The 25919-nt window shown below is 41.5% G+C and overlaps 1 protein-coding gene across 32 annotated transcripts in view; it reads left to right on the plus strand.

The window, feature by feature from the left end:
* The window catches only part of RAPGEF4 (Rap guanine nucleotide exchange factor 4), a 296774-nt gene that overhangs the window by 194334 nt on the left and 76521 nt on the right, over positions 1 to 25919 (plus strand). For 20 of the 32 annotated variants that reach the window (XM_070580180.1, XM_070580210.1, XM_070580195.1 and 17 more), the window contains 4 exons: positions 10024 to 10077; positions 10393 to 10499; positions 14276 to 14397; positions 15986 to 16169. In XM_070580180.1, the coding sequence (XP_070436281.1) occupies positions 10024 to 10077; positions 10393 to 10499; positions 14276 to 14397; positions 15986 to 16169 (467 nt within the window). The remainder of the gene's footprint in view (positions 1 to 10023; positions 10078 to 10392; positions 10500 to 14275; positions 14398 to 15985; positions 16170 to 25919) is intronic. The other 12 variants (XM_070580182.1, XM_070580179.1, XM_070580177.1 and 9 more) reach the window with 1 other exon arrangement.

Below are 25919 nucleotides of genomic sequence, written 5' to 3' on the forward strand. Positions count from 1 at the left end.
CCTCAGTCTTAATCCATAAATTTTTTGTCACTTTGGGCCCTAAAAATATTATTTCAGTTATTAAGTATTAGTCACGTCCATTTTCTGATTAAGACTTTATGTTTTAGAGCAGTTTAAACTTCACAGCAAAATTGAGGGGAAAGCTCAGAGATTTCCTGTATGTCCCCTGCCCTCCACACGTGTGTATCCTCCCCTGTTATCAACATCCCTCACCAGAGCGGTACATTTGTTACAATGGATGAACCTACATTGACGCAGCATCATCACCCAGAGTCCATAGCTTACATGATGGTTCATTCTTGGTGTTGTACATTCTATGAGTTTGGACAAATGTATAATACATGTATCCGTCATTATGGCATCATACAGAGTATTTTCACTGCCCTAAAAATCTTCTATGCTTGCCTGTTCATCCCTCCCCTACAACCCCTAACAATCACTGATCTTTTTTTTTTTAAAGATTTTATTTTTTCCTTTTTCTCCCCAAAGCCCCCCGGTACATAGTTGTGTATTCTTCGTTGTGGGTTCCTCTAGTTGTGGCATGTGGGACGCTGCCTCAGCATGGTCTGATGAGTAGTGCCATGTCCGCGCCCAGGATTCGAACCGACGAAACACTGGGCCGCCTGCAGCGGAGCGCGCGAACTTAACCACTCGGCCACGGGGCCAGCCCCAACAATCACTGATCTTTTTACTGTCTCCATGCTTTTGCCTTTTCCAGAATGTCATATAGTTGGAATCATACAGAATATAGCCTTTTCGGATGGCTTCTTTCACTTCTATGCATTTAAGGTTTCTCCATGTCTTTTCATAGCTTGATATCTCATTTCCTTTTAGTGCCGAATAATATTCCATTATCTGGATGTACCACAGTTTATTTATCCATTCATCTATTAAAGGACGTCTTGGTTGCTTCCAGTTTTGGCAATTATGAGTAAAGCTGCTATAAACATCCACGTGCAGGTTTTTGTGTGGACATAAGCTTTCAACTCTTTTGGGTAAATACCAAGGAGCACAATTACTAGAACATATGATAAGAGTATGTTTAGCTTTCTAAGAAACCACCAAACTGTCTTCCAAAGTGGCTGCACCATTTTTCATTCCCACCAGCAATGAATGAGAATTCCTGTTGCTCCACATTCTCATCAACATATGGTATTGTCACTGTTTTGGTTTTGGCCATTCTAATGGTGTGTAGTGGTATCTCGTTGTTTTAATTTGCATTTCCCTGATGATATATGATATGGAGCATCTTTTCATGTGCTTAGTTGCCATCTGTATATCTTCTTTGGTGAAGTGCCTATTAAGGTCTTTGACCCATTTTTTAATCATGTTGTTTCTTGTTGTTCAGTTTTAAAAATTCTTTGTATGTTTTGTATAACAGTCCTTTATTAGATATGTCTTTTGCAAATATTTTCTCCCAGTCTGTACCTTGTTTTATCATTGTCTTGACATTGTCTTTCATAGAGCAGAAGTTTTTAATTTTAATGAAATCCAGCTTATCAATTATTTTCTTGGTTGATCTTGCCATTGGTGTTGTATCTAAAAAGTCATCACCATACTCAAGGTAACCTCGGTTTTCTCCTATGTTATCTTCTAGGAAGTTTATAGTTTTGCATTCTACATTTAAGTCTGTGATCCATTTTGAGTTAATTTTTGTGAAGAGTGTAAGGTCTATGTCCAGATTCATTTTTTTGCACATGGATGTCCAGTTGTCCCAGCACCATTTGTTGAAGAAATTTTCTTTGCTCTCCATTGTATTGCCTTTACTCCTTTGTCAAAGATCGGTTGACTATATTTATGTGGGTCTATTTCTGGGTTCTCTATTCTGTTCCATTGATCTATTTGTCTCTTCTTCTGCCAATACCACGCTGTCTTGATTACTGTAGCTTTATAGTAAGTCTGGAAGTGGAGTAACGTCAGTCCTCCAACTTTGTTCTTCTCTTTCAATGTTGTATTGGATATGCTGGGTCTTTTGCAGCATATCAGTTCATTAATATCTGCAAAATAACTTCCTGGATTCATTTTTTAAACTTTTAGCTTTTGTTGGAGTTGAATTTCTTAAGAGACTTGTCTGCTGGGTAGTGGTGAGTGGTCTGCCTTCTCCCACTCTCAGCCCCCTCTGCTCTTCCTTCTCTGTTGCTGGTCTATGGAGGAAGGGAAGGGAAGAAGGACATTTCTTTCTTATTGTCTATCTCTCTACTTACATTACTTAATATATTCTTGCATTCTGTCTACTTTTTTGTTAGTATTATTAATGGAATACTATTCCATAGTTAACATATAAATCATAGTTCATTTAAATGTCCCATCTGACAATTCTAAAATCTGTGTCATATCTGTGTCTGGCTCTGATGCTTACTTTGTCTCTTCAGACTCTATTTTTCTTTGCCTTTAGCATGCCTTGTAATTTTTGGTTGAAAACCAGACATGATATATTAGGAAATAGGAAATGAGACAAACAGGCCTTTAGTGTGAGGTTTTATGCTAATCTGGCCAGGAGTTGGGCAGTGTTTAATGTTTCTTGTAGCTATAGACGCCAGAGGCTTCAGATTCCTCTAGTGCCCTTGTTTTTGCCCCCTCTGTTGTATTTGGGCTTCCCTAAAACGCCTCCTTAGATAGTCTCTGCATCTTGCAGCTCTTGCAGGTGTAAACCACTATTTTTATACTGCTATGGTGGGGAGCAGGTGGGGTAAGGGAAGTGTCCCATAATCTAATGATTAGATCTTAAGCATTTAGTGGGTCCATGGCCCTGCACTGTGACCTTCACAACTGCTTCTTAGCTTCTTTTTATTCCCTTAGTGACACAGGAACCCTAGAGGGGCTAGAGTTGGAGAAATGCCCTTCTCCCCGGTGGTATAGACTCTAGCAAAGTCTTTCCTCTAGAGTAGGCCTTTGTTATGGAGAATGCTCTGGGTGTATTTCACAATGCTTTCTCTTCCCCTCCCCTTGCCAGAACCACAAGGAGATCTTTTTTGGCTCTTCACCAAGAGAACCTGATGAGGTTCCTGGAGGTAAAACCCACAAAAATGAGGGGGACCACCTAAGACTGCCCCCACCCAGGAGTTTCTCACTCCAAGCCACTCCACATCCAGCCTCCAGCAAGCCGTCAAAATACCATCGTTGAAAGTTAAACTGGGGCATAAACTGGGGCATATTACAAATTTTAAGAGTTTATTTGGGCAAAAATTGATTTGACTGTGGCAGCACCAAACTGGAACTGGTTAGGAGCGCTCCTCTGACAGGAGCTCAGGGAGATATTGCATAGAGCAGAAGTGGAAGCAACGTAAGGAAATAATTGGCTATAGCTTCAAGCCTAGCTGGCTGTTTGTGATTGGGTGTCCTTAGGTTTCAACTTCGTGACTTTGAGGCACTTACAAGCTTAGATTTTGGTTTGCTTATGCAGGCCACCATGGCACTCGAGTCACCGAAGTCTAATGTCCTCCTTGTTTAATTAATCTAATACCACTTACATGTTCCTACCAGTTTGTGGCTTCTCTTCCAGGTAGGCAAACGTCAGCTGTGACTTTCTGGATTCTCTTCTCTCTCTAGATTTCAGGTGACAGTTTCCTCTGCAACCTCAGTTCTCTGATGGGCCCAGGGAAAGTCATTGTTTTCACCTTGTTCAACTTTTTCTTGTTTTAAGGACGAGTGACGATGTTCAATTTCTTTACATGTGGGAGCTGAAACTGGAAATCTGTAAGCTAATTTCAAACCAGCAAAGACTTTAAAAATAAAAAAGCCTACAGATGGAAGCCAAAGCGGTCTATAGATGATTTTTCCATTATTTAGCAAATGGAAAAACTTACATAGTTTTTTCAGAGTGGTGAAATCTGTCTGTGAGTCTGACTTAGTCTTTAATTTCATCTGGTCAACCAAAGAGTGATGACGTTGACGATAATTATTACAAGAATGAGACATACATTTCTAAGACCTTAGTTTAGTTATTCCAAAATGGCAAAACAAGGGAATGTAACTCCTAAAAGTTTATCATTTTCACTAAAAAATTGAATATTATTCTTTTTACTTCCTAGAGGTTTCCTCACCTGAAATGAGAAAGGGGGTATTTGAAAGCCAGAATGGGGGCCAGCCTGGTGGCACAGTGGTTAAGTTCGCACGTTCCGCTTCTCGGCGGCCCGGGGTCACCAGTTCGGATCCCGGCTGCACACATGGCACTGCTTGGCAAAAGCCATGCTGCGGTAGGCGTCCCACGTATAAAGTAGAAGAAGATGGGCCTGGATGTTAGCTCAGGGCCAGTCTTCCTCAGCAAAAAGAGGAGGATCGGCAGTAGTTAGCTCAGGGCTAATCTTCCTCCAAAAAAATAAATAAATAAAATAAGCCAGAATGTTGTTGCTTTTATTTGTTGACTTGCATTGTCTCACTAGTTATTTAACCCATAGAAATTTTGCTTTCCCAATGATCGAGAGCTTATTTAGGCCAGGTGCTTTATCAGAGTCTTCTCCTTCAGCCTAGCATGTTGCTCTGCAGACAGTACTCCTTCATTAAATACTTGAATTAAATTGGATGTGGACTTATATGACTCTTTATTGCACTGGGTTGCCAGAGTTCTGCCATGAGCTTTGTGTCCCAATCTAGCTTGTTATTCTTATCTCTTGGCTTAAAATGTTCCGCCTTGCCAAGGGCTTCTGTGAGCAAATACTTGAGTAAAAAGAATTACCCCATTTCAAAAGGGCCTGAGTATGGTTTTTCACAAGGCCTATTACAGTGCCTTATACCTCATTATCATCTATTGGGGAGTCATTGTGCATCTTGTAATGGAGGCTAAATTCATATTTTTTATCACCTGATTAGTATTTCTGAATTGGCTCTGGTGCCAAAAAGAATATTTTCCCTTCCTGTTTCTCCTTTTCAGTAGTAATATAAACATAATAAAAAGCAGTAGAATGCATCCCCTCTCCAGAAACAAACAAAAACCAATTACAGTCGATCCTGGGGGAAGTGTTCAGTGGAGAAAGCCAAGGAAAGCAGAGAGAATGCTGAATACTGCTGTTATCTGTTCTCTCTGCCTAGCTTTTTAGGATCATATTTTCACAGCCCAATTTGGATTCTTTCATGCCCAGGTGGGGAGGAAGAATTTTTGTCCTCAGCACGTGATTGATGTGTTGAGATGCATGACGTTTAATCGGGGAGAGGGATCCGTTCCTTTTAGGGCTCATTTGTGCTATGTGTTTTCTGGCTATGGGTCAAAACATAGGGCAGCCCTAGGAAGCAAACTGAGGAAGCATTACTGAAGGTTTACTCCATGCTGGCCCGGCATCTGCCTGCCCTTCCCGTTGGGAAGAGAGCCTGGGAATAGCAGGAGAGTGAGAGGGCTGGGGAGGGACCGGGGGCAGCCCTGTCCCCACTCTGTGGCCACTGCGACCACCCTGCTGTGCTGGGCCTGGGCCTGTATGTCCTCAGAGCAGCTCTTTGCCCTTCCTGTGCTGTGCTGTGCATCACAGAGAGGCCGACCTCTGCGAGTGTGTTTCCCGGGCTTGTCTGGACTTGGTTTTGCCCTTAGGGCTGGTTTTCTTGCTTTGGTGATCTCACTAATATCACCGTGCTGCTTGTTTCCTTCTTCTGTTTAACCTAATCATTTATAAAATGAAATTCTTTCCCTTATTTTTCTGGCTTCTGGCTGGAGAGAGATTAGACGTCGGAGGGTCTTGTCTCCTTCTTGGCAGCAGGAAGGCGCACAGCATCTCCAGCAGTGGCTGTATCTCCAGGACCTGGTGCCCCTCCTGGGTTCCACCTTCCACCAGGACACCTGGCTCAGGCTCTGGCGACACCTCCTTCTCCCTCCATCCCTCTACCAAGGGCTTCCTGCTTTGCTAACATCTGAGTTACCTCCCAATTGCTTGTTTGGCTTCTCAGCTTTTCCACCACCTGTACAGACAGTTCCCGACATTAAATCCCCTCTGTGGGAAGTACTCTGAATGGTTTCCATTTTCCTGCTCAGACTTTTGACTGCTCCCTATGTCTCTGGTATATTTGTCTTAGCCCTAGTAGGGCAGTTCCTCAATGCCAAATCTTTTATTGTTGCAAACTTGCTTTTTAAAAAGTTAATTCAGAACAAGCATGATACATGGTGCTAATGTGCCATCTCAGTAGGTCATTGTGGACACTTATTGCTGGAAACTCATAAGACCAAGTCTGATACCTGATAACCTAGAAGGGCTTGGGTACACTTGTCTCAATGAACTTTAACATGACAGAACAAAAACTCTTCCAAAGGATGAGCAAAGATGTCTCTAGAAGAACAGAACAGGTGGGATGGTGTCATGGTACCTATTGTGTAAGCACTGGGGTGAGATAGACCTGGATTCAGCTCCCAGCTCTTCAGCTTATTAGGTGTGTGAGCTCAGCCCCTATGTGTCTCTGGCCTTAGTTTTCTCAATAAAAAATGAGAGTAATAATAAAATAAGGATGTAACACATGTAAAGATGCATGTGTGGACAACACACGTAAAAGGCCTGACACAGGAAATGCTTGGTCCTGCCTTCAGGGCTGCCTTTCTTGTTTCAATTCTCACTAATGTCACCATCCTGCTTCTTTCCCTCTCCTGTTTAACCCAATCATTTGTAAAATGAAGTGCTTTTCCTCGTTTCCCTAAAGCACAGCTGAGGTGAGATTCTCAAAAGGAACTTTACTTGAAAGCCAAGAGAAACCAAAAGGAAATAAATAAGCAAATACAAAAGCAATAAAGTCATGCTCGTAATGGAGGGGTCCCTGGAGAGGCACTGGCCAGTGACTTTGTTTCCCAGGGACCTGGCCTACCTGTCACAAACGCCCTCTGTCTCACCACATACGGCTGCTAGGCACCAGCATAGTTCTCAGAGCATAGGAGCTTGCCTAACCGAATGTAGTGTTCCTTTCAAAGACGAATTTCTCTTCCCCCAAAATGAAACTTTCCCTGCCTTCACCCTGGCTGTGTTCCTTGGAGGTTTGTTTACATAAAGAGACTATCCGCTTCTCAAAGCATCCGTTCATTGTGTTGCTAAATCCTAAACCTAAAATCTTTGAGCCAGGGAAGGTCATGAGAACGCTGCCTTCCAGCAAATTAAATAGTCTCTTGGTCCTGAAACTGGTACTAGGATTATCTAGCTAAAAGACAACCTTGTGTACATTTTGCAAATCAAAGGAACAATTTTGGTTGAAGCCTGTTGCTTCCTAATACTTTCTTCTCAGGGTTCCAAGGAACCAAAAAAGGAGCTATCCAACCAAATTAACTAACCTAGGAACTACTTGTTAGCATTTTGTTAAAATATTCTGTAGAATATTCTACAGAAATGGCTATTTCTGTAGAAACAAAAGGATGCAATCTTCAAATGATGTTTCATTGCACCTATCAAAGAATAAATATTCATCGGTACTCCTCACGCATGGGCATCTTCTTGACCTCTAGCTCAGCCAGGCTCTCAATGACTATGGCAAAGGAAAGTAGATTTTTTCATAGGAAAGAAAAGGTTACCTCAGATGCTAACGCCACATCCATCTACTCTAGAACACATGTACCTGCGCCTCTTTCTTCCAAGACAGGAAGAAGACATGAGTTTCTACTATTATTTTCAGCAATTCAGAGGCCTCTCCAATTTGCGTACATAACCAGGGGCAGTCCTAGACATATAAACCAACCTGTGTAATGGGAAGAGGCGGGATGCATGACTACTGGGAGCTCATGACTCGGAAATAATCAGCGTGTTTTAACTGCACACGTTTCCAGGGCCCTGGTGCATGCTGGTCTGGCGCTTTTGAACATTTTTCCGGATGACTTGGCATCACAGAATTTTCTCTGTCTTCTTTGAGGTGGTGGTACAAGCACAGGGCCTCCATGAGCTCATGGTCCCTCTCCCATCGGAAAGTCTGCCATAAGGGAGTGTGGGCTCTTTCAGGGCAAAGTCAGTCTCTCTTTAAAGCTACTGTTGAATTGGACCAGATTGGCATTTCTTGGTCTCTGCTGGCTGTAAAAAGTAGGCTGCTAAAATGCTATAATATTGCTGGACACCTGTGCACTAGTGATTCCAGGAGGAAAAAAGAACACGTGCTAGATACTAGCGAGGTGATGAAAATGGTTCGTGACTTCAGTGAGATTTCAGTCATTCTAAATAAATCTGTGTCTCGTCCATGCTTCTCTCAAAGTTTAGTATTCTTTTCTCTTTTCCCTTAATTCTATTATAATAGTAAAAGCAGCAACCCATCTGAAATTTATTGTTGATAAAAAGGAAGGTATATGTTTATACTTGTAGATTTGTATTTAGGTACACAAAGTATTTTTAATTATATTGATGTTTATTTCCCCCATTGGTTATGTTTTTTAAAATTAGGACTAGAGAGAAAAGATATCAATTTTATTTTCAATGTAATACTTTCTATTTGCAAAAATTAGGGGTTTTAGTATAAAGTACAATAATCTCTGTATTAGTTTTTTGTGACTGCTGTAATAAATTACCACAAGCTTATTGGCTTAAAACAGCACAAAGTAATAAGTTTACAGGGCTGTAGTTTAGAAGTTTCACTGGGTGAAAACAAAGGTATTGGCAGCCAGTTCCTTCTGGAGGTTTTAGGGGAAAATCCATATATTGTGTTGCCTTTTCTATCTTTTAGAGGCTGCCCTCATTCCTTGGCTCTCGGCCTCCTCCATCCTCAGCAAAATCGGGCTGAGTCTTACTCACTGCTCTCTCTGTTTCCTCTCCTACTCCCTCTTCCATTTTTAAGGGCCCATATGATTATATTGGAGCTGCCTGCAAACACCAGAATCTCCCTGTTTTGATCCTTAACTTAATCACATCTACAGGGTTCTTTTTGCTGTGTCATCTAATATAGTCACAGGTTCTGGAGATAAGGACTTGGACCTCTCTGGGGTGGCCATTATTCTGCCTACTGCAAGCTCATAAGTGAACCTACCATCTTTTCTTACTTTCTGGAAGTGGCATGCACAGCGTTGTATTGATGCTTCTACCACCACCTTTAATTGAATATAACTGTCTTCTCCATTCAGAGATGCCATTACCGGATATCACAGAGAAATAGAGGGAAGGGGTTTCAGCACGGCTGGGGGAGTTAACTGTGTAGCAAGTCCTTTCCCTGGGATTCCAGTTCAGCACCTTCATCTGAACGTAGAATGTAGATAATGATAGGAGCTTCATCTAGATCCTAGAGTTGTTCTTACAGTCACAGAATCCCGAAAACTGTTCACCACTTTGCAAAAGGAAGAGATGGTACACTAGCTGCCCCAGTGGGTTCTAGGAACTTGAGTGCATAAACCACCAAGAAGCGCCATTTAAAAATTAAAACTTTCTTTCTAAAAATACACATCTCAGGGGCCAGCCTGGTGGTGCAGCAGTTAGGTTCACAAATTCCTCTTCAGTGGCCTGGGGTTTCCCGGTTTGGGTCCCGGATGTGGACCTACACACAGCTTGTCAAGCCATGCTGTGGCAGGCGTCCCACATATAAAATAGAGGAAGGTGGGCACGGATGTTAGGCCAGGGCAAATCTTCCTCAGCAAAAAAAGAGGAGGATTGGAGGCAGATGTTAGCTCAGGGCTAATCTTCCTCAAAAAAAAAAAAAAAAATACACAATTGCAGAAAAAGAATCTTAACTACATGAGACAGGTTGAAATTACTCATTTCCATTCTAAGTCAATGCTTTTTCCCCCTCCCCTGAGATGGGTCATTTTAATCTCTACTCATGTTTATCTTGTTTTGCTCGTTCCTCTGCACTGATGTTTGTTATGCTTTGAGTAGACATGGAGTCCCTTCTCATTAAGCCTACAAACATCCAATCATTCCTATCTGTTTGGTTTTTTTCATTTTTAACAATTTATTTAAATTTTGGCAAATTGAGTGGTCTAATTTTGCCCTTTGAATGCGTATGCATTCAAGTTCTTTAGGCAGATTTTATCTCTTATTTTTTAAATTCTATTTTGAGTTTTATAAAACTGGATGTTTTGTATTATCCCCCAACCCATAATTTTCTTTAGCGAACTTTTTGTTTAATTTTCCTTTGCTTTAACATTTTATTTTTCAGACACCTCTCATTGAACCTCACGTTCCTCTTCGTCCTGCTAACACCATTACCAAGGTAATGGGCTGTAGGTGGGTTGATGAGCCATCAGAGATAGCTTCTTAAGTAACCACTGGAGGTGGTCCATGTGTCAGAGCCGCACACCAGGAAACCTCGGGTACATTTTCTAGAGACACTAAATGTTCAGGGTGTCTCGGTTCTCAGCATAAAACAGTGACGTATCACACAAGTGAACAACGTACATGTATGAGTGAGTTGTATTTTTCAAGCCAGAGTCAGATTGGAAAGTGATTTAAAGATTCATCTGGTTTGTTTTCCTTCTATAAACTCTCCTTCCTTCTCTTCCCCTCCTTCCACCTGATTAAAATGCAGGTCCCTTCAGAGAAGATCCTCAGGGCTGGAAAAATTTTACGAAACGCCATTCTCTCTCGAGCACCTCACATGATTAGAGATAGGAAATACCACCTAAAGACGTACAGGTATGTGCGATGATTCTGCGGCCCCTCACATTCGTGTTTAGTGAAATTGGAACAAACTTGCCTTTCCCTGTTTTCCATCTTTGGGCAGCGTGTTTTATAATCCGCCAGGTTCTGGAAGATCTAAGCTTGTCTTGGATCCCTGCTTAGCTTCAGTTATCCTTAATATTCCCAGAAGTTACTCCAAAACTAATTTGCTTGAACATGGTTTAATTGTGATGAACACAGAGAAGAAAATTTTTATATTTCTATTTACTAGTGTTTTTTAGGAAAACTTCTGGATTTAATTGAGATTTACCTAACATTTACTGAGCATTTATTTATGCTTGAACACTTGTACCAGGCCACTTTCCATACATTATCTCATTTCATCCTTACCACAACCCGCTAGGTAGGTGAATGGCCATTTTTCAGATGATAAAACCAAGATTCAGGGGGATTAATAGTTTTCCTTCTCCAAGCCACATATCTACTGAGTGGCAGAGCCAGGATTCAAACCAAGGTTGGTTGACTCCCAAATTCAATGATCTTTTTGTTCATTCTATCATTTATTCATTCCACAAATTTATTAAGCACCTACTGGCACCAGGCACTATTGTGTTGCAAGCCCTAAGCATACAGGAGTGAAAAAAAACATGCAATATCCTTTATGGAGTTTACTTTCTAATGTAGGATTTCATTCTAGTATGCCTATAGTAGCTCTGTCCTACATCCCTAATCATGTAGACTAAGGACTCGTTATAGCTGTCACAGGGGTTAAAAAATTATAAAGACTGGGGCTACTGGTGATTTCGTTGAACCTTCTGTGATGACTGAACCATGGTGGGTCAACTACGGATTCATGTCTAATCTTTAACTTTTGATGTTATGAATTCAACAAGGGTTTAGGAACTAGAATGGCCTACATATGGATGGCACGTAAGCCTTCCCTCTCTCCCCACACCCATGGTTCAGACTCACGGCCCCCTTTCAGCAATCAGTCAGGCTCTCTTTCCCATTTAGCCTAGACATGACCTCAGAACCCATCAGACTTGGCATGAGTCAAAACCCATTTGATTCACATGAACCAGATTCATAAGACACATTGAAAAGCTAGAATATGAATTTTAAAATTACCATGCAGGATCTATATCTTTATGTGACTATCAACTATGGTAGAACCCATAAAATTATACCCAGTTGACCCTATAGCAAACCTTCAGGTGTGTCTGCTTCAAGATCCAGTCTCTTCCCCAAGGACAGAAATGGAAAGACATTGCAGTTCTTCCCCTTTGGATCACTTTTTCTGCATTCCACGCAAACTGACACTCTTGCTTGCATTTGTCGTGAATATGTTTACAAGACCAAAATCGGCAGTTTATTTGTTGCTTTTAGATTGGCCTCTTCTTGATAGAATTTTGGAAATGAGAGGGGCTTTGAGAAACACTTTGGTCGTATCAGTAGCACATTTCTCTTGAACACAGTCCATCTCGTAAGATTGTTCATCTAGGCCTTTGAATGTTGATATTTACTAACTACTATTTGGGATGATTACATCTGGAAGTCTTCTTCAGCCCTGGAAGTTCATTCTTTCTAGAGTCTATGGTCCCTACACACTGCTATAATTTAAAGGGAAGTACAGATTTTTTTTCAAAATCATGTGTCATATGTTCCCAGAGAGAGTTCAATCTCTTTAGCTCATTAAGTGGCTCTTAAAATCTCATATGGTTAAAGGACCTTTTTCTTTTTAAAAATTTATTATTTTTTCCTCCATTTAAAATGTGATTATACTGTTTCAAGTGTTGACTTGCGTTAGGGAAATTCCATTAAAATATGTCATCTTTGGTGACAAATAATGGAAACTAAAAGTCAGCCACCATAATCTCTTTCTTGCTCCATAGTACTAAGATTTTAAACCCCTGAAATATAGGTGTTATGTCTATTCCACACCCTATGACACAAATTAATGATCTGTTGGTAATAACCTGTGGACTCAGCTGGAAGCCAGAGGCATGATTTCTTTTTCCTACAGCACAGTTTGAGTTCCTTGTCCCAGACCTTGTTCCCAGTTCCATCCTCTGCCTCCCTCCTACTCCTTACCCCATTATATCATTGCTGCAGCGTTTGGGTGTTAAAGTCTCCGTAGATGCGGTATCACCCCGAGAGATCACTATCCCAGAGATCTGCTGTCAGTTCTAGAGTGGGTAGAGATCATTAAGGGAGAGGAAACCTGGTGATTCCATCAGCTACAAGGGGCACAGCCATGTGTCTTTGCTCTGTATTCTGACTGCAGGACTCTCACACCCTGTATGAGGGCCCAGAAGCTCTGAGAGCATCTCAATTCCGTGTACTCTTTTCAGAAAAGGTAATCATTGAATTGAAGACCACATGAAATTGATTTTCTCTACTTTTACAAGACTTTTTCCATTAATAAGTTCACAAATAAGAAGAGGAATATTTTGAAAGGCCGTATAGTTCTTTCAGAAAGAATACTAACTAGGTGCCTCGCTGCCTATTGAAGCTCTAATGTGTGGATGTAGATTGTAATCAGAGCAGTGCTGGAAATCTAATGGCCTTCTCAGTACATCCTCCTCTTGAAATAGTCTAGGATCTGGCCCGAATCAGGGCATCACAGGAGCTCTGATAGATTTCAGAGTTCCTCGAATATTAGAACTGGAAATGGCCTTAGAGGCCATCTTTTCCTCCTCCTTTCTTTTACAGATGAGAAAACTGAGAACCAGAGAGTTAAATGATATAGCCAAACTAACATAGCTAATAAGTAGCAGAGCTGGTGCTATATCTCATCACTCCTCCCAGATTAAGCCTCTTCCTAAAGTGGCACAGTACCAGGACTCTCTTCCAGGTTAAACTAGAGAGGAGCTCCCCGGGTTTGACCTAGCCTCAGCCCATGCCCTAGAGATGGTGACATCCTTAGCATGGGAGAGGAGGCCACCAGTGACTCAGACCCAACTGCGATGACTCCCTGCCTTGTTTCATTGTCCCTTGCGATTCATCCCTCAGACTCAACATTCCATTTCCTCCCTCATGCCACCAACACCTGCATTTCTCTCTCACCCCACTGAAGATTGCAGTATTTCCTAATGTGTATGTCTATAATTACATGTTTCCTAACTAGTGCATGTAGTTTGCCCATCTTGACCAACTTACCACAGAGGGACATCTTAGGGATGAATGTGTGACACTACACAGAAAGCATTTGGAGCTCTTCAGATGACAGGCTCTGTAGAAGTGCTGATGCTCATTACACAGAACTTTTTTCAAAGAGATGTGCATTGCTAATTGCTTGTTTCTCCCAACACCCCTCTGAGGAAGATCAGTAGTATTACTTGAAAATATAAAGTGCCATATAATTTTGCACTTATACAGCGCCTTACAGACATTAACTCACAAGGCTCAGGTGAAGGAAGTCAGAGTTTTGCTTAGCCTTTGTTTTACACTGAGATTTTCTGGGACTGGCTCAAGATGAGAGAGTTTCTGGCCGTGGGATTACTTGCCAGGTAGTGCTCCTGTCTAGCAGCCCTTCAGTCTCTACTGGTGCTGCAACTTGCAATGCTCTTTCATTTAGCAGGCTTGCGTAGAAGATTCTCTCATAAGCTGGGCGGTTTTATTGGTCTGTACAAGAGTTTGAGAACCTGAGGCCACACCGTGTGGTGTTTGTCTGCAGTAAGACCTCTTATGGTAGAAGAGCATTACGCTCTCTGGGAGGGTCTCCTTTCCGAAGAGTCATCGTCATCTGCAAGGTGGTCATTTCCCATCCTTTCTGTCGCACCTCCCCTTAGACAATGCTGTGTGGGAACTGAGCTGGTGGACTGGATGCTGCAGCAGACTCCGTGTGCCCACTCCCGGACTCAAGCTGTTGGGATGTGGCAAGTGCTGGTGGAAGATGGTGTTCTCACCCATGGTAAGATGAGCCACAGTCCCTGGAAAACCCTCAAGAAATGCTAATTGTGTTTCCCTGGCTAAGTTATTGCTGAACTCCCAAATGGGCAAGAAAGAATTATGCTCCCTTTCAGGACCCGCTGAGTTAGCATCTTCATTTAGCAATACAAATGCAGTAAGTGGATGCTATTGATTGCTATGTTCCACCATTGTACCTTCCTAACTTGGGAGAATGTATGAAGGGAAAATGAAATTGCAGCCTGAGTGCATCAGTTCCAATTATGTTTATTAGTTTGCATTCACAGTTCATTGATAGTGTGATTATATTCTGAGCATTCCATAGTAGTCTTGATGCAGGGGCAGAATGAAGAACAATGAAATGTGTGGCTGGGCTGATGACATGAAAGAAAGTAATGAATTCAGAAGCTGCCTTTTAACTGTGGCCTTATCTAGGAGAGCCAACATGTATACTCACAGCATGACCATATTTAAAATCAGGAATGTTCTCTGCCATGTGGCCCCTGGCTATCTGCAGGGGCTATAATTGAGCAAGGTAGATATGCAGGTCTGGAGTGTGACTGTGGTTGAACTGCTCATGCCATTTGTTGGAAGACTACTTTTCCAAACTGATGAACTATGAAAATCACTCATTTAATTTACCAACACCTAGGAATCCAACGATGGTCTTGCCAGTGTTTCTCAGATGTGAAGGTGCATACAAATCTCTTGGGACTCTTGTTAAAATTCAGATTCTGATTCAGCAGGTCTGGGATAGGTCCAGAGAGTGTGCATTTCCAACAAGCTCCCAGATGATGCTGATGCTGCTGTTCCGGGGATCACATTTTGAGCAGCAAGGGTCTACCACTTCTCTTTATCTTTTGACAGTATTGATGCTGCATCCTGAAAGGGGACTTCAAAGCTTTAGGACATAAAGATGAAGGATTCTGAGCCCAGTTCACTGACTTTGTCCTACCAGGATCTAAATCTTTCTGTTTAAAGGGAACAAGAGAAAAACCTTTTTAAAATCAGAGCTGGAAGGAAATTACCATAAGATCTTTCTAAGGGTATATGACCTAGAAGCTTGGTCTAGTCAGCTTTGTGCAAACAATTTTATTCTTTTTTTTTTAAAGTACAGACAGACATGTTTATAAACAGTCCATATAGAAAGAAAAACATGAATTTTGATCCTGAAAAAGTAGGTTTTTTTTTTTTTTTTAAGTCTGTACTTTCAAAGACCTTTATAGAGCACGATCTGGCAGTTGGTTATTTTCCTGTTTGGGACATATGTCCTACATGCTAGAAAAGGTCACCAAGGCAATTTTTGCTGGTCAAAGTGCTCATCTCAGAAAAGTTGGCAGGTTCTCCTGAGAGAGTCCTAGGGTGGCTGACGCGCTGGGCGGGTCAGAGAGAGCTGTGAGGTGCTTGACTGTAGCCAAGAGGTCATGTCTTCCAGCTGCACAGCCCTGGGACAGGCGGAGTGAGGAGGGTGAGGAGTGTCACCACTTTGCTGCCACTTGGCTGTCTTGCCCGACACCATTCATTTGTTTCTGGTAAACAGGGCTGTGAGGCAGAAGTGCAACAGCTGACACTTGCCTCCATGTTTCCCGCAGTGGACCAGGAGCATCATTTCCAAGACAAATATTTATTTTATCGATTTCTGGATGACGAGCACGAGGATGCCCCTTTGCCTACTGAGGAGGAGAAGAAGGAGTGTGATGAGGAGCTCCAGGACACCATGCTGCTGCTGTCACAGATGGGCCCCGATGCCCACATGAGGATGATCCTCCGCAAACCGTGAGTAAGAGCACGTCGCCCACCCCTGCAGGTCATCCAGGCCACCGAGTGCTCAGGCATGCACGCCTGTGCAAGAGGGAAGTGAGGCTGATTTCAAAAGTCCTGGCCTCACTCGGGGTCAAAGGAGGGACTCTGAAGGGATGACACAGCAGGGTTTGTCCCTTTTCATTTTATTTTATTTTTGAGCCAGATAACTCCATTTCCCTTTTGCATGAGTTGCAACTATAGAGATTTTTAGTGGTTAGCTCAGAATGCCAAAACCGAGTCCACATATGAACCAACCTTTGGTCAATGACAAACAGAAGCTGCTCTGTTTCTATGCCAGTCTGCAGCAACCCCTTTCTTCCTAGTGCAATAGCACAGAGGTCGTCAGCACCATAGACCTCATGCCCATGCTCGTATTCATTCATTCATTCATTCTTTCCTTCAGCATTTCCTCTCACCCCATTCTGAGGCTTCTGCTGTTTAGCTTAAAGGCACGTTCTTAAGGGGACCCCACTGCTCCATGAAAGCTTCAAGGCCTCCATTCCGCCGGTAAGGCCCTCTCTCCCTTCCATCTCAGCTGACGCTTGCCCTCCCTTCCGTGGCAGCCATCAGCTGAAGCTGAGGGCTCTGAAGTGTTTAATCGGATCCATTCAGAGAGAATGTATTGAGCCCCTATTCCCTTTGGGCGCACGACTCCTTGCCATGGCGCATGTGAAGAAGCCTACGCCACAGTCTCAATCTCAGGGAAACCTTTTCAATAGGGATGACTTGCTTCTGAAACCTCCTCACACAGGCTAATGTTTTTCTACTGAAAATGAAATCGCCCTCCACCCTGTAACCGATGCCAGCCAGCTGTGCATGTCGACTCTGAGTCACTGGGTTGGCCGACCTCCGTTTATTAGCAGGTCTCGATGAGGGTTAAATTTTACATGTCTTCTCTGTCCACTGGGCACTCTCCAAGAGTGAGATGTCCCTCTGGCCAGCTTCCCCAAGGTCTGCCCCTCAAACCGGATCACAGTAGCCTCTCTGAGTGCACTTTATTTTCGTTCCCCAGGATTCTTCCCCTTTCACTGCCCTTACTCAGTTCTACAAAAGGCTTTTCAACATATATCATTTTTTGTCACACCATGTCCCCTTTGTTAAAACTTTCTCTTGGGTCTAAATGATCCACACTGGTGTTTCAAAGGCCTTCCCTCATCCCAGTTGGCACCATCATCCTTAACTCTAGAACCATGGTTTTCAGCTCTTTTAGCTTCAAAACCCTTTCTTCAAACAAAAATTTTACTGGAAAATCCAAAATATCAAACAGAAAAGCCAGAGCTTCACTGACCTAATCATGAGTAGGGTCCAAGAAAGCTGCCCAGCCAATTTATGCCCTGTCTGCCCTGAAGGATTGGAGGGGAGGGTGGCTGCGGGGACACGAGAGAATCCTCAGGGCTTCAGGAACTCAGATGAACACCACCATTCTAAACCATGCTTTCTTTCCTGTTGACTGCTTCCCCTCCCTCTTCCCCACACCCTTTGTCCCATTGTCCATCATCATACTTCCTCGTCGTTTCCTGGATCCATCTCCTTCTTGTTCTTGCTGCCACATTCATTCGAGCTAATACCATGCAGTGGTTCTGAGTCAGGAGTGGAGCATTTGGAAGTATGTGAGGATGTTTGGGCTGTCACAAATGCATTAGGGGCCACACTGCTGGCATTCATTGGGCATTGGCTAGGACTAAAGGATGCTAAATATACCCCAATACCTAGAACCCTACAAAATAAGGAGCTGCCTTGAAAATAATGCCCCTGTTGAGACACATTGCTTTAGATATTGAGTTCCTTAAAGACAAACACATATCTCATTTTACTTCCTTCCTTCATTCATTTAACTAATATTTATTGAACACCTGTTTTGTTCTAGATACTTTGTTAGTTGATAAAACTGCAGAATTAGACAAGAGGGTTGCACCTCCTTCCTGGAGCTTTCTGTCTAAGACAAGAGACAGACCTTAAACAACTAGTTATGCAAGCACTTGTTTAATAACAGATGCATTACATGCTATAAAGGAAAATGCAGTGTATGTTGATAGAATATAACATGGAGGGGGGATTTAACTTGGTGTGGAAGTTAGAAAAGGCCACATCCTTAGCTCTGTGCATTACACCAAATAGATCACCAATAAACCTTTGCTGAGTGAATGAATGAACAAATGAATTTATAGCACTCAGCTCTTAGTTGCTTCAAGGGAGGCAGAAATGCCTTTTGATTCACAAATATTTTTGAGCATTTCCAAAGAGATTTTTAAAAAGGTAATAAAAGGGTTCCTACCTTTGAGGAGTTTATAATATAATAGGAGAGCTACTCCCAAATTAGATTCAGATGCAACAAACATTTATTGAGTGCCTGCTGTATGCTAGGCACCATGCTAGGGACATTCATACTTATTGTTTGATTCACCCTCACAAGAGTCTGAGAGCTGGTTTCATGAGTCACCCTTAGAAATGGGATGCTGTGTGTGTACGTCTTTTTTCTTCCATACGGCATTGAATTGCATGATCCTTGGTGGCCCAAAGATTTTTCAGAGAAAATTACATTCCAAAGACTGGACTTTTCTAGCCTATCACTGGCTGTTAAAGTACAGGTTTCACCAGTATTCCAAGGCACATCATTTTGGGTGCCCTTGGGATTTTCCCATTTTCCCAGACTTTATGAAACTGCAAACTTTGGAATTGGACTGGCGGTTCATCTTTTGACTTAGTACTCTTAGATTTTCTTTCTCTTTGGAGTGCAGTCCCCAAGAGATGAGAAAGTGAAAAATAAGGAATCTAATTTTATGAGACAGACCTCCAAACTCTACACACACACACCATTTTTTTTTTATATGATAGTAACCTTTGAAGCTTCTACTTTATTTTGTTTAAGTAGAAGGAAGATAAGCTTAGTTGATCAAGAATTGCCAGTATCACTGCTGTCCCTGAAGAGACCAGCTGAGCACTTTGCTGCTGGAAACCTGAGGGCATGTTCAAAGGTACTGGAACTGTTGACTTTTTACTGCCCAAACTGCCAAGTCATTAAGAAATGTGGAGCCATGAGATGCATTGGCTCCATATCGACCAGAGCAGGACCCCCCAATTTTTTCACTCAGCACAGCTGCATTTTATAGTAGTCACCACTGCCAGAGAGGTTGCAGAACTCCGATAATTACTGGGAAAGAAATAACACAATATTCTTTGATGAGAAGATTACTTTGAGAATTTGATTGTATAATGAAGATGTTGCTTTGAAAGGTACTTGCCATTGTTCTGAATCTGAGACTCGCTAGCAAAAAAAAAAAGTGTCACTTGTTTTGACAGGCTACTTAGAAAAATTCTCTGTTTATTACATTAACTGCGGCATTTTAACTGTCAAACTATGAAAGAATGTTCTGTAGTTTAAAAAACAGAATAGAGCTTCAGGGGAAATTTTTTGGCACACTCTTGTTGCTATTGGTGTTTTAAAAAAAACATACATTCTGAATGCGAAATTAGCTTTTTATGTGGTGGCAGGCAGAGTGACTCACAATGCCCATCCCGGTTTCGCAGGTGCAGACCTGGATGGCACTTGGGGGCAAGTGCTATAGAACAGTGACAGTTTGACGGCCCTGTTGTCGCTGCTCCCAGACAGGGCAATCAAACCTAAAATGAGCTCTCGGAGCTTATTGTTTTGATTTTGCTTTGTTTATAAGTCTAAAAACAAGAGGTTACTGTACAGAAAATAGATACAGTGGAGACCCTTACCAGCAGAAACATGCATTCTGGCTCCCTCTGAGCACGTCCTTTGGTTAGGGGCCATGGGCAAAGGGATGTGGAGTGACCAGGTAAGCAGAATGTTATAAACTTGAGGCCAGCTGGATAAAAAGAAGCTCCAGGGAGACAGCGAAGCCTCTTGCCATACAATCTTCCCAACCTCTTCTTCCAAGGAAAGCGAGACATAATGTTACACTGTTTAGACTGGTCTATCGGAGATCAGCTTCAAGGTGGGAGGGAAATGACCTAGATGCTGTTTCCCAAATCTAATTCTAGGTAGGTCTGCAATTCTCAAAGTCCCTAAAAGCCTAGAAGCTTAAGTAGTTGAGGAAAAGATAAAGTCAGTTGGGCCTAAGCAGAATCAAAAATAATATATATATATATACATAAGAGAATTGTTGGCAGGTTCTGGAGTCTTCCAAATGAGTTGGAAACTCAGAAACTTGAGTTCATTTATTTCATGTCATAAATTAATATTTTCTAACATATGCTATGGGGCGTAAAGTCGAAAGGAAACGATTTAAGATAATGAAGTGACAGGAGGAAATGCCCCAGGGCAGGGGTGGGGTTGTTGTTGACCAGTCCTGTAGGCTGCTTTGACAGCCCCCACCTGCTGTTCCACACAGTTCCTCTAGAGGGCACTTGAGGGGCTGTGTGTTTTCTCTTAATTAGCAGAGCCTGTTTTAGTAGGGTCTTCTGTCCAAGTTGTTTTTGAGGCTGTGAAATTTGAAATCCTGATAGTTATAGGGAAATTTGCTTCCTCAAGGGGACCGAGTTAGCAATCCTGAAATCGGAGGTTCCCAGTGTTTTGATTTCTTTTGGGATATGTCAAGAGATGTTCAAAGTTAGGAAGTCTATCCTCTTAATGCAAATCAGATGAAAAGAGAAGCATAACTGAGAGAGCCTCATCTTTAGGAAATAAGAAATTCACTGTGAATCTTTCCTTTCACCATATGACAAACTTTGCCTTTGCTTTTTCCTGGAAAGATTGCTGGGCCCTAAATGAAAGCTTGTAGAATTTAGCAGAAGGAATAATTGCATTAAGTGGGCCATTTCTTGGGTTTGGATTTGTCTCTCCCCTGTAACAGCAGTTTACCACTTATCCCTCGTGTTTACATGCTCAAGAAACCAACCATTGGGTTGCTGCCGTTATGACTCAGATTCGGGAGAGGGGAAGATGGATGTAGCTGCCCATTTACAGCTTAGGGTTCATTATACCATTACCTCGAGATTTTAATGACTCTTTATTGTTAAAGTCAATCTGTTCATTGTAGAAAATTTGGAAACTACTGAAAAGAGTTAAAGAAGAATAAATAACACCTGCCATCACATCTTCCAGAGATCATTATTTCTAACATTTTGGTTCCTAGCCCTCTGGTTATTTTTCAATTCCTAACTTTTACACTTAAAAATATATCATGGCATTCTCCCTTAACCTTAAATATTCTTTAAGGACAGGAGTTTTAATAGGTGCATAGTAGTCTCTCCTCTAAATTTTCCTTAATACATTCAGTTTGTCGTTGATGGATGTTTAGGTTGATTCTCAAGCCCTTTCTTCTTAACAGCAGCTAAAAATAATATTGAGTGCTCTTTTTCCCAAATTGAAGATCTCCTAGCCTGGCAGGGGTGCAGGGGTGGAGGTAGGGCCAGAGAGATGTGAGGAAAGTTCCAGCAGGGAACTGTAAGCTGTTTGACACTGAAGGCATGCCCAGGGCAGGAGTGCTAGTAAATGTGGCTGGAGAGTTGGGCCGAAGTCAGGCTGAAGGGGCTCTGCTCTGCCCTCTAGGTACCTTGAATGTTATGTTATAGCCATTTGGGGCACCACTGAAGAGTTTTAAAGGGAGGCGTGGTATGATCAGCTTTGCAATGGGTAGGTTTCTCTGCTATCTGTGGAGAATGGGTTGGAAGGGCCGAGACTAAAGACAGAACAACAGATATTGAGTTTTATGAGATTAATTATATCTTGAGAATTTAATGACAGCATTTCAGATTATATGCATTTGACCCAAGAGTCTGCTAAATAAAGTGAAAGTAATACTGAGCATGGGAGCCCTGGATTCTAGTCTTACCAGTTTACCCGTAAGTCACCCAACATCTCCAGATTACAGATTCCTTACGCTATGAGTTTAACAGTACCTGCTTACCCTCCCCCGACTTCACGAGGGATTGTAAATGGAAAAACAAGTGCAATTGTGTTTACTCACAACCAACATTTATTGAGCACACGTGTGCCAGGTGCTATGCTCAACAGTTACCTAATTCAATTCTTTCGGCAGAACTATGAGGTAGTTATTAATATTATCCCCACTTTATGGATTAGGAAACAGCCTTAGGTTAAGTCACTTGCTTGTGTTTATCCTGAAAGTGAGGGACCCAGGATTTGGTCCAGGTCTGTGTGACTCTGGAGCCTCCGTTCTCTACTGTGGTCTACCACCTGTCCCGGACTCAAGGGGACTCAACGTGGCCTCCTCGGCTTATTCTTTTTTTTTTTTTTTTTTTTAATTAAGATTATGATAGATTACAATCTTGTGAGATTTCAGTTGTACATTATTGTTAGTCATGTTGTGGGTACGCCACTTCACCCTTTGTGCCCTCGCCCCACCCCACCTTTTCCCTGGTAACCACCGATCAGTTCTCCTTATCAATATACTAACTTCCACCTATGAGTGGAGTCATATAGAGTTCATCTTTCTCTGTCTGGCTTATTTCGTTTAACATAATACCCTCAAGGTCCATCCATGTTGATGCAAATGGAACAATTTTGTCCTTTTTTATGGCTGAATAGTATTCCATTGTGTATATATACCATATCTTCTTTATCCAATCATTAGTTTCTGGGCATTTAGGTTGGTTCCATGTCTTGGCTATTGTAAATAATGCTGCAATGAACATAGGGGTGCATGGGACTCTTGGGATTGCTGATTTCAGGTTCTTAGGGTAGATACCCAGTAGTGGGATGGCTGGGTCATAAGGTATTTCTATTTTTAACTTTCTGAGAAATCTCCATACTGTTTTCCATAGTGGCTGCACTAGTTTGCATTCCCACCAGCAGTGTATGAGGGTTCCTTTTTCTCCACAACCTCTCCAACATTTGTCACTCTTGGTTTTGGATATTTTTGCCAATCTAACGGGTGTAAGGTGATATCTTAGTGTAGTTTTGATTTGCATTTCCCTGATGATTAGTGATGATGAACATCTTTTCATGTGTCTATTGGCCGTACTTATATCTTCTTTGGAGAAATGTCTGTTCATGTCCTCTGCCCATTTTTTGATCGGGTTGTTTGTTTTTTTGTTGTTAAGCTGTGTGAGTTCTTTGTATATTATGGAGATTAATCCTTTGTCGGATAAGCAGCTTGTAAATATTTTTTCCCAATTAGTGGGCTGTTTTTTTGTTTCAATCCTGTTTTCCCTTGCCTTGAAGAAACTCTTTAGTCTGATGAAGTCCCATTTGTTTATTCTTTCTATTGTTTCCCTCATCTGAGGAGTTACATGTCCGAAAAGATTCTTTTGAAACTGATGTCAAAGAGTGTACTGCCTATATTCTCTTCTAGAAGACTTATTGTTTCAGGCCTAATCTTTAGGTCTTTGATCCATTTTGAATTTATTTTGGTGAGTGGTGAAAAAGAATGGTCAATTTTCAATCTTTTGCATGTGGCTGTCCAGTTTTCCCAGCATCATTTGTTAAAGAGACTTTCTTTTTCTCAAGGTAGGCCCTCCGCTCCTTTGTCGAAGATTAGCTGTCATAGATGTGTGGTTTTATCTCTGGGCTTTCAATTCTGTTCCATTGATCTGTGGACCTGTTTTTGTACCAGTACCACGCTGTTTTGATCACTGTAGCTTTGTAGTATGTTTTGAAATTGGAGATTGTGATGCCTCTGGCTTTGTTTTTCTTACTCAGGATTGCTTTAGCAATTCTGGGTCTTTTGTTGCCCCATATGAATTTTAGGATTCTTTGTTCAATTTCTGTAAAGAATGTCCTTGGGATTCTGATTGGGATAGCATTGAATCTGTAGATTGCTGTAGGTAGTATGGACATTTTAACTATGTTTATTCTTCCAATCCATGTGCATGGAATGTCTTTCCATCTCTTTATGTCGTCATCAATTTCTTTCAAGAAAGTCTTGTAGTTTTCATTGTATAAATCTTTCACTTCCTTGGTTAAATTTATCCCAAGGTATTTTATTCTTTTTGTTGCGATTGTGAATGGGATTGATTTCTTGAGTTCTTTTTCTGTTAGTTTATTGTTAGCATATAGAAATGCTACTGATTTATGTATGTTGATTTTATACCCTGCAACTTTGCTGTAGCTGTTGATTGTTTCTAATAGTTTTCCTAGGGATTCTTTGGGGTTTTCTCTGTATAAGATCATGTCATCTGCAAACAGTGAGAGTTTTACTTCTTCATTGCCTATTTGGATTCCTTTTATTTCTTTTTCCTGCCGAATTGCTCTGGCCAACACCTCCAGTACTATGTTGAATAGGAGTGGTGAAAGTGGGCACCCTTGTCTTGTTCCTATCCTCAGAGCGATGGCTTTCAGTTTTTGTCCGTTGAGTATGATGTTGGCTGTGGGTTTGTCATATATGGCCTTTATTATGTTGAGGTACTTTCCTTCTATACCCATTTTATTGAGGGTTTTTATCATAAATGGATGTTGGATCTTGTCGAATGCTTTCTCTGCATCTATTGGGATGATCACGTGGTTTTTGTTTCTCATTTTGTTAATGTAGTGTATCACGTTGATTGACTTGTGGATGCTGAACCATACCTGTGTCCCTGGTATAAATCCCACTTGATCATGGTGTATAATCTTTTTGATGTATTGCTGTATTTGGTTTGCCAGAATTTTGTTGAGGATTTTTGCATCTATGTTCATCAGTGATATCGGCCTGTAGTTCTCCTTCTTTGTGTTGTCCTTGTCAGGTTTGGGGATCAGAGTGATGTTGGCTTCATAGAATGTGGTCGGGAGTACTCCATCTTCCTCAATTTTCTGGAATAGTTTGAGGAGAATAGGTATTAAATCTTCTTTGAATGTTTGGTAGAATTCTCCAGAGAAGCCGTCTGGTCCTGGACTCTTATTTTTGGGGAGGTTTTTGATTACTGTTTCTATTTCTTTACTTGTGATTGGCCTGTTCAGATTCTCCATTTCTTCCTGATTCAGTTTGGGGAGGTTGTAAGAGTCTAGGAATTTGTCCATTTCTTCTAGGTTGTTCAGTTTGTTGGCATATAGTTTTTCATAGTATTCTCTTATGATCTCTTGTATTTCTTTGGTATCTGTTGTGATTTCTCCTCTCTCATTCCTAATTTTGTTTATTTGCGATTTCTCTCTTCTTTTCTTGGTGAGTCTGGCTAAGGGTTTGTCGATTTTGTTAATTTTTTCGAAGAACCAACTCTTTGTTTCATTGGTCCTTTCTACTGTCTTTTTTGTTTCAATATCGTTTATTTCTGCTCTGATTTTTATTATTTCCCTCCTTCTACTGACTCTGGGCTTTGTTTGTTCTTCTTTTTCTAATTCTGTTAGGGGTCATTTGAGGTTGCGTATGTGAGCTTTTTCTTGTTTAGTGAGGTGAGCCTGTATTGCAATGAATTTCCCTCTTAGGACTGCTTTTGCTGCATCCCAAATGATTTGGTATGTCGTGTTCTGATTTTCATTTGTCTCCAGATAATATTTGATTTCTTCTTTAATTTCTTCAATAATCCATTGTTTGTTCAGTAGCATGTTGTTTAGTCTCCACATTTTTTCACCTTTCTCTGCTTTATTCTTGTAGTTGATTTCTAGTTTCATAGCATTATGATCAGAAAAGATGCTTGATATTATTTCAACTCTCTTGTATTTATTGATGCTTGCTTTGTTTCCCAAAATACGGTCTATCCTTGAGAATGTTCCATGTGCACTTGAGAAGAATGTGTAACCTGCTGTTTTTGGATGAAGTGTTCTATATATATCTATTAAGTCCATCTGGTCTAATTTTTCACTTAATTCTATAATTTCCT

The sequence above is a fragment of the Equus przewalskii genome, chromosome 17 (genome assembly GCF_037783145.1).
Source record: "Equus przewalskii isolate Varuska chromosome 17, EquPr2, whole genome shotgun sequence".
Classification (NCBI taxonomy): domain Eukaryota; kingdom Metazoa; phylum Chordata; class Mammalia; order Perissodactyla; family Equidae; genus Equus; species Equus przewalskii.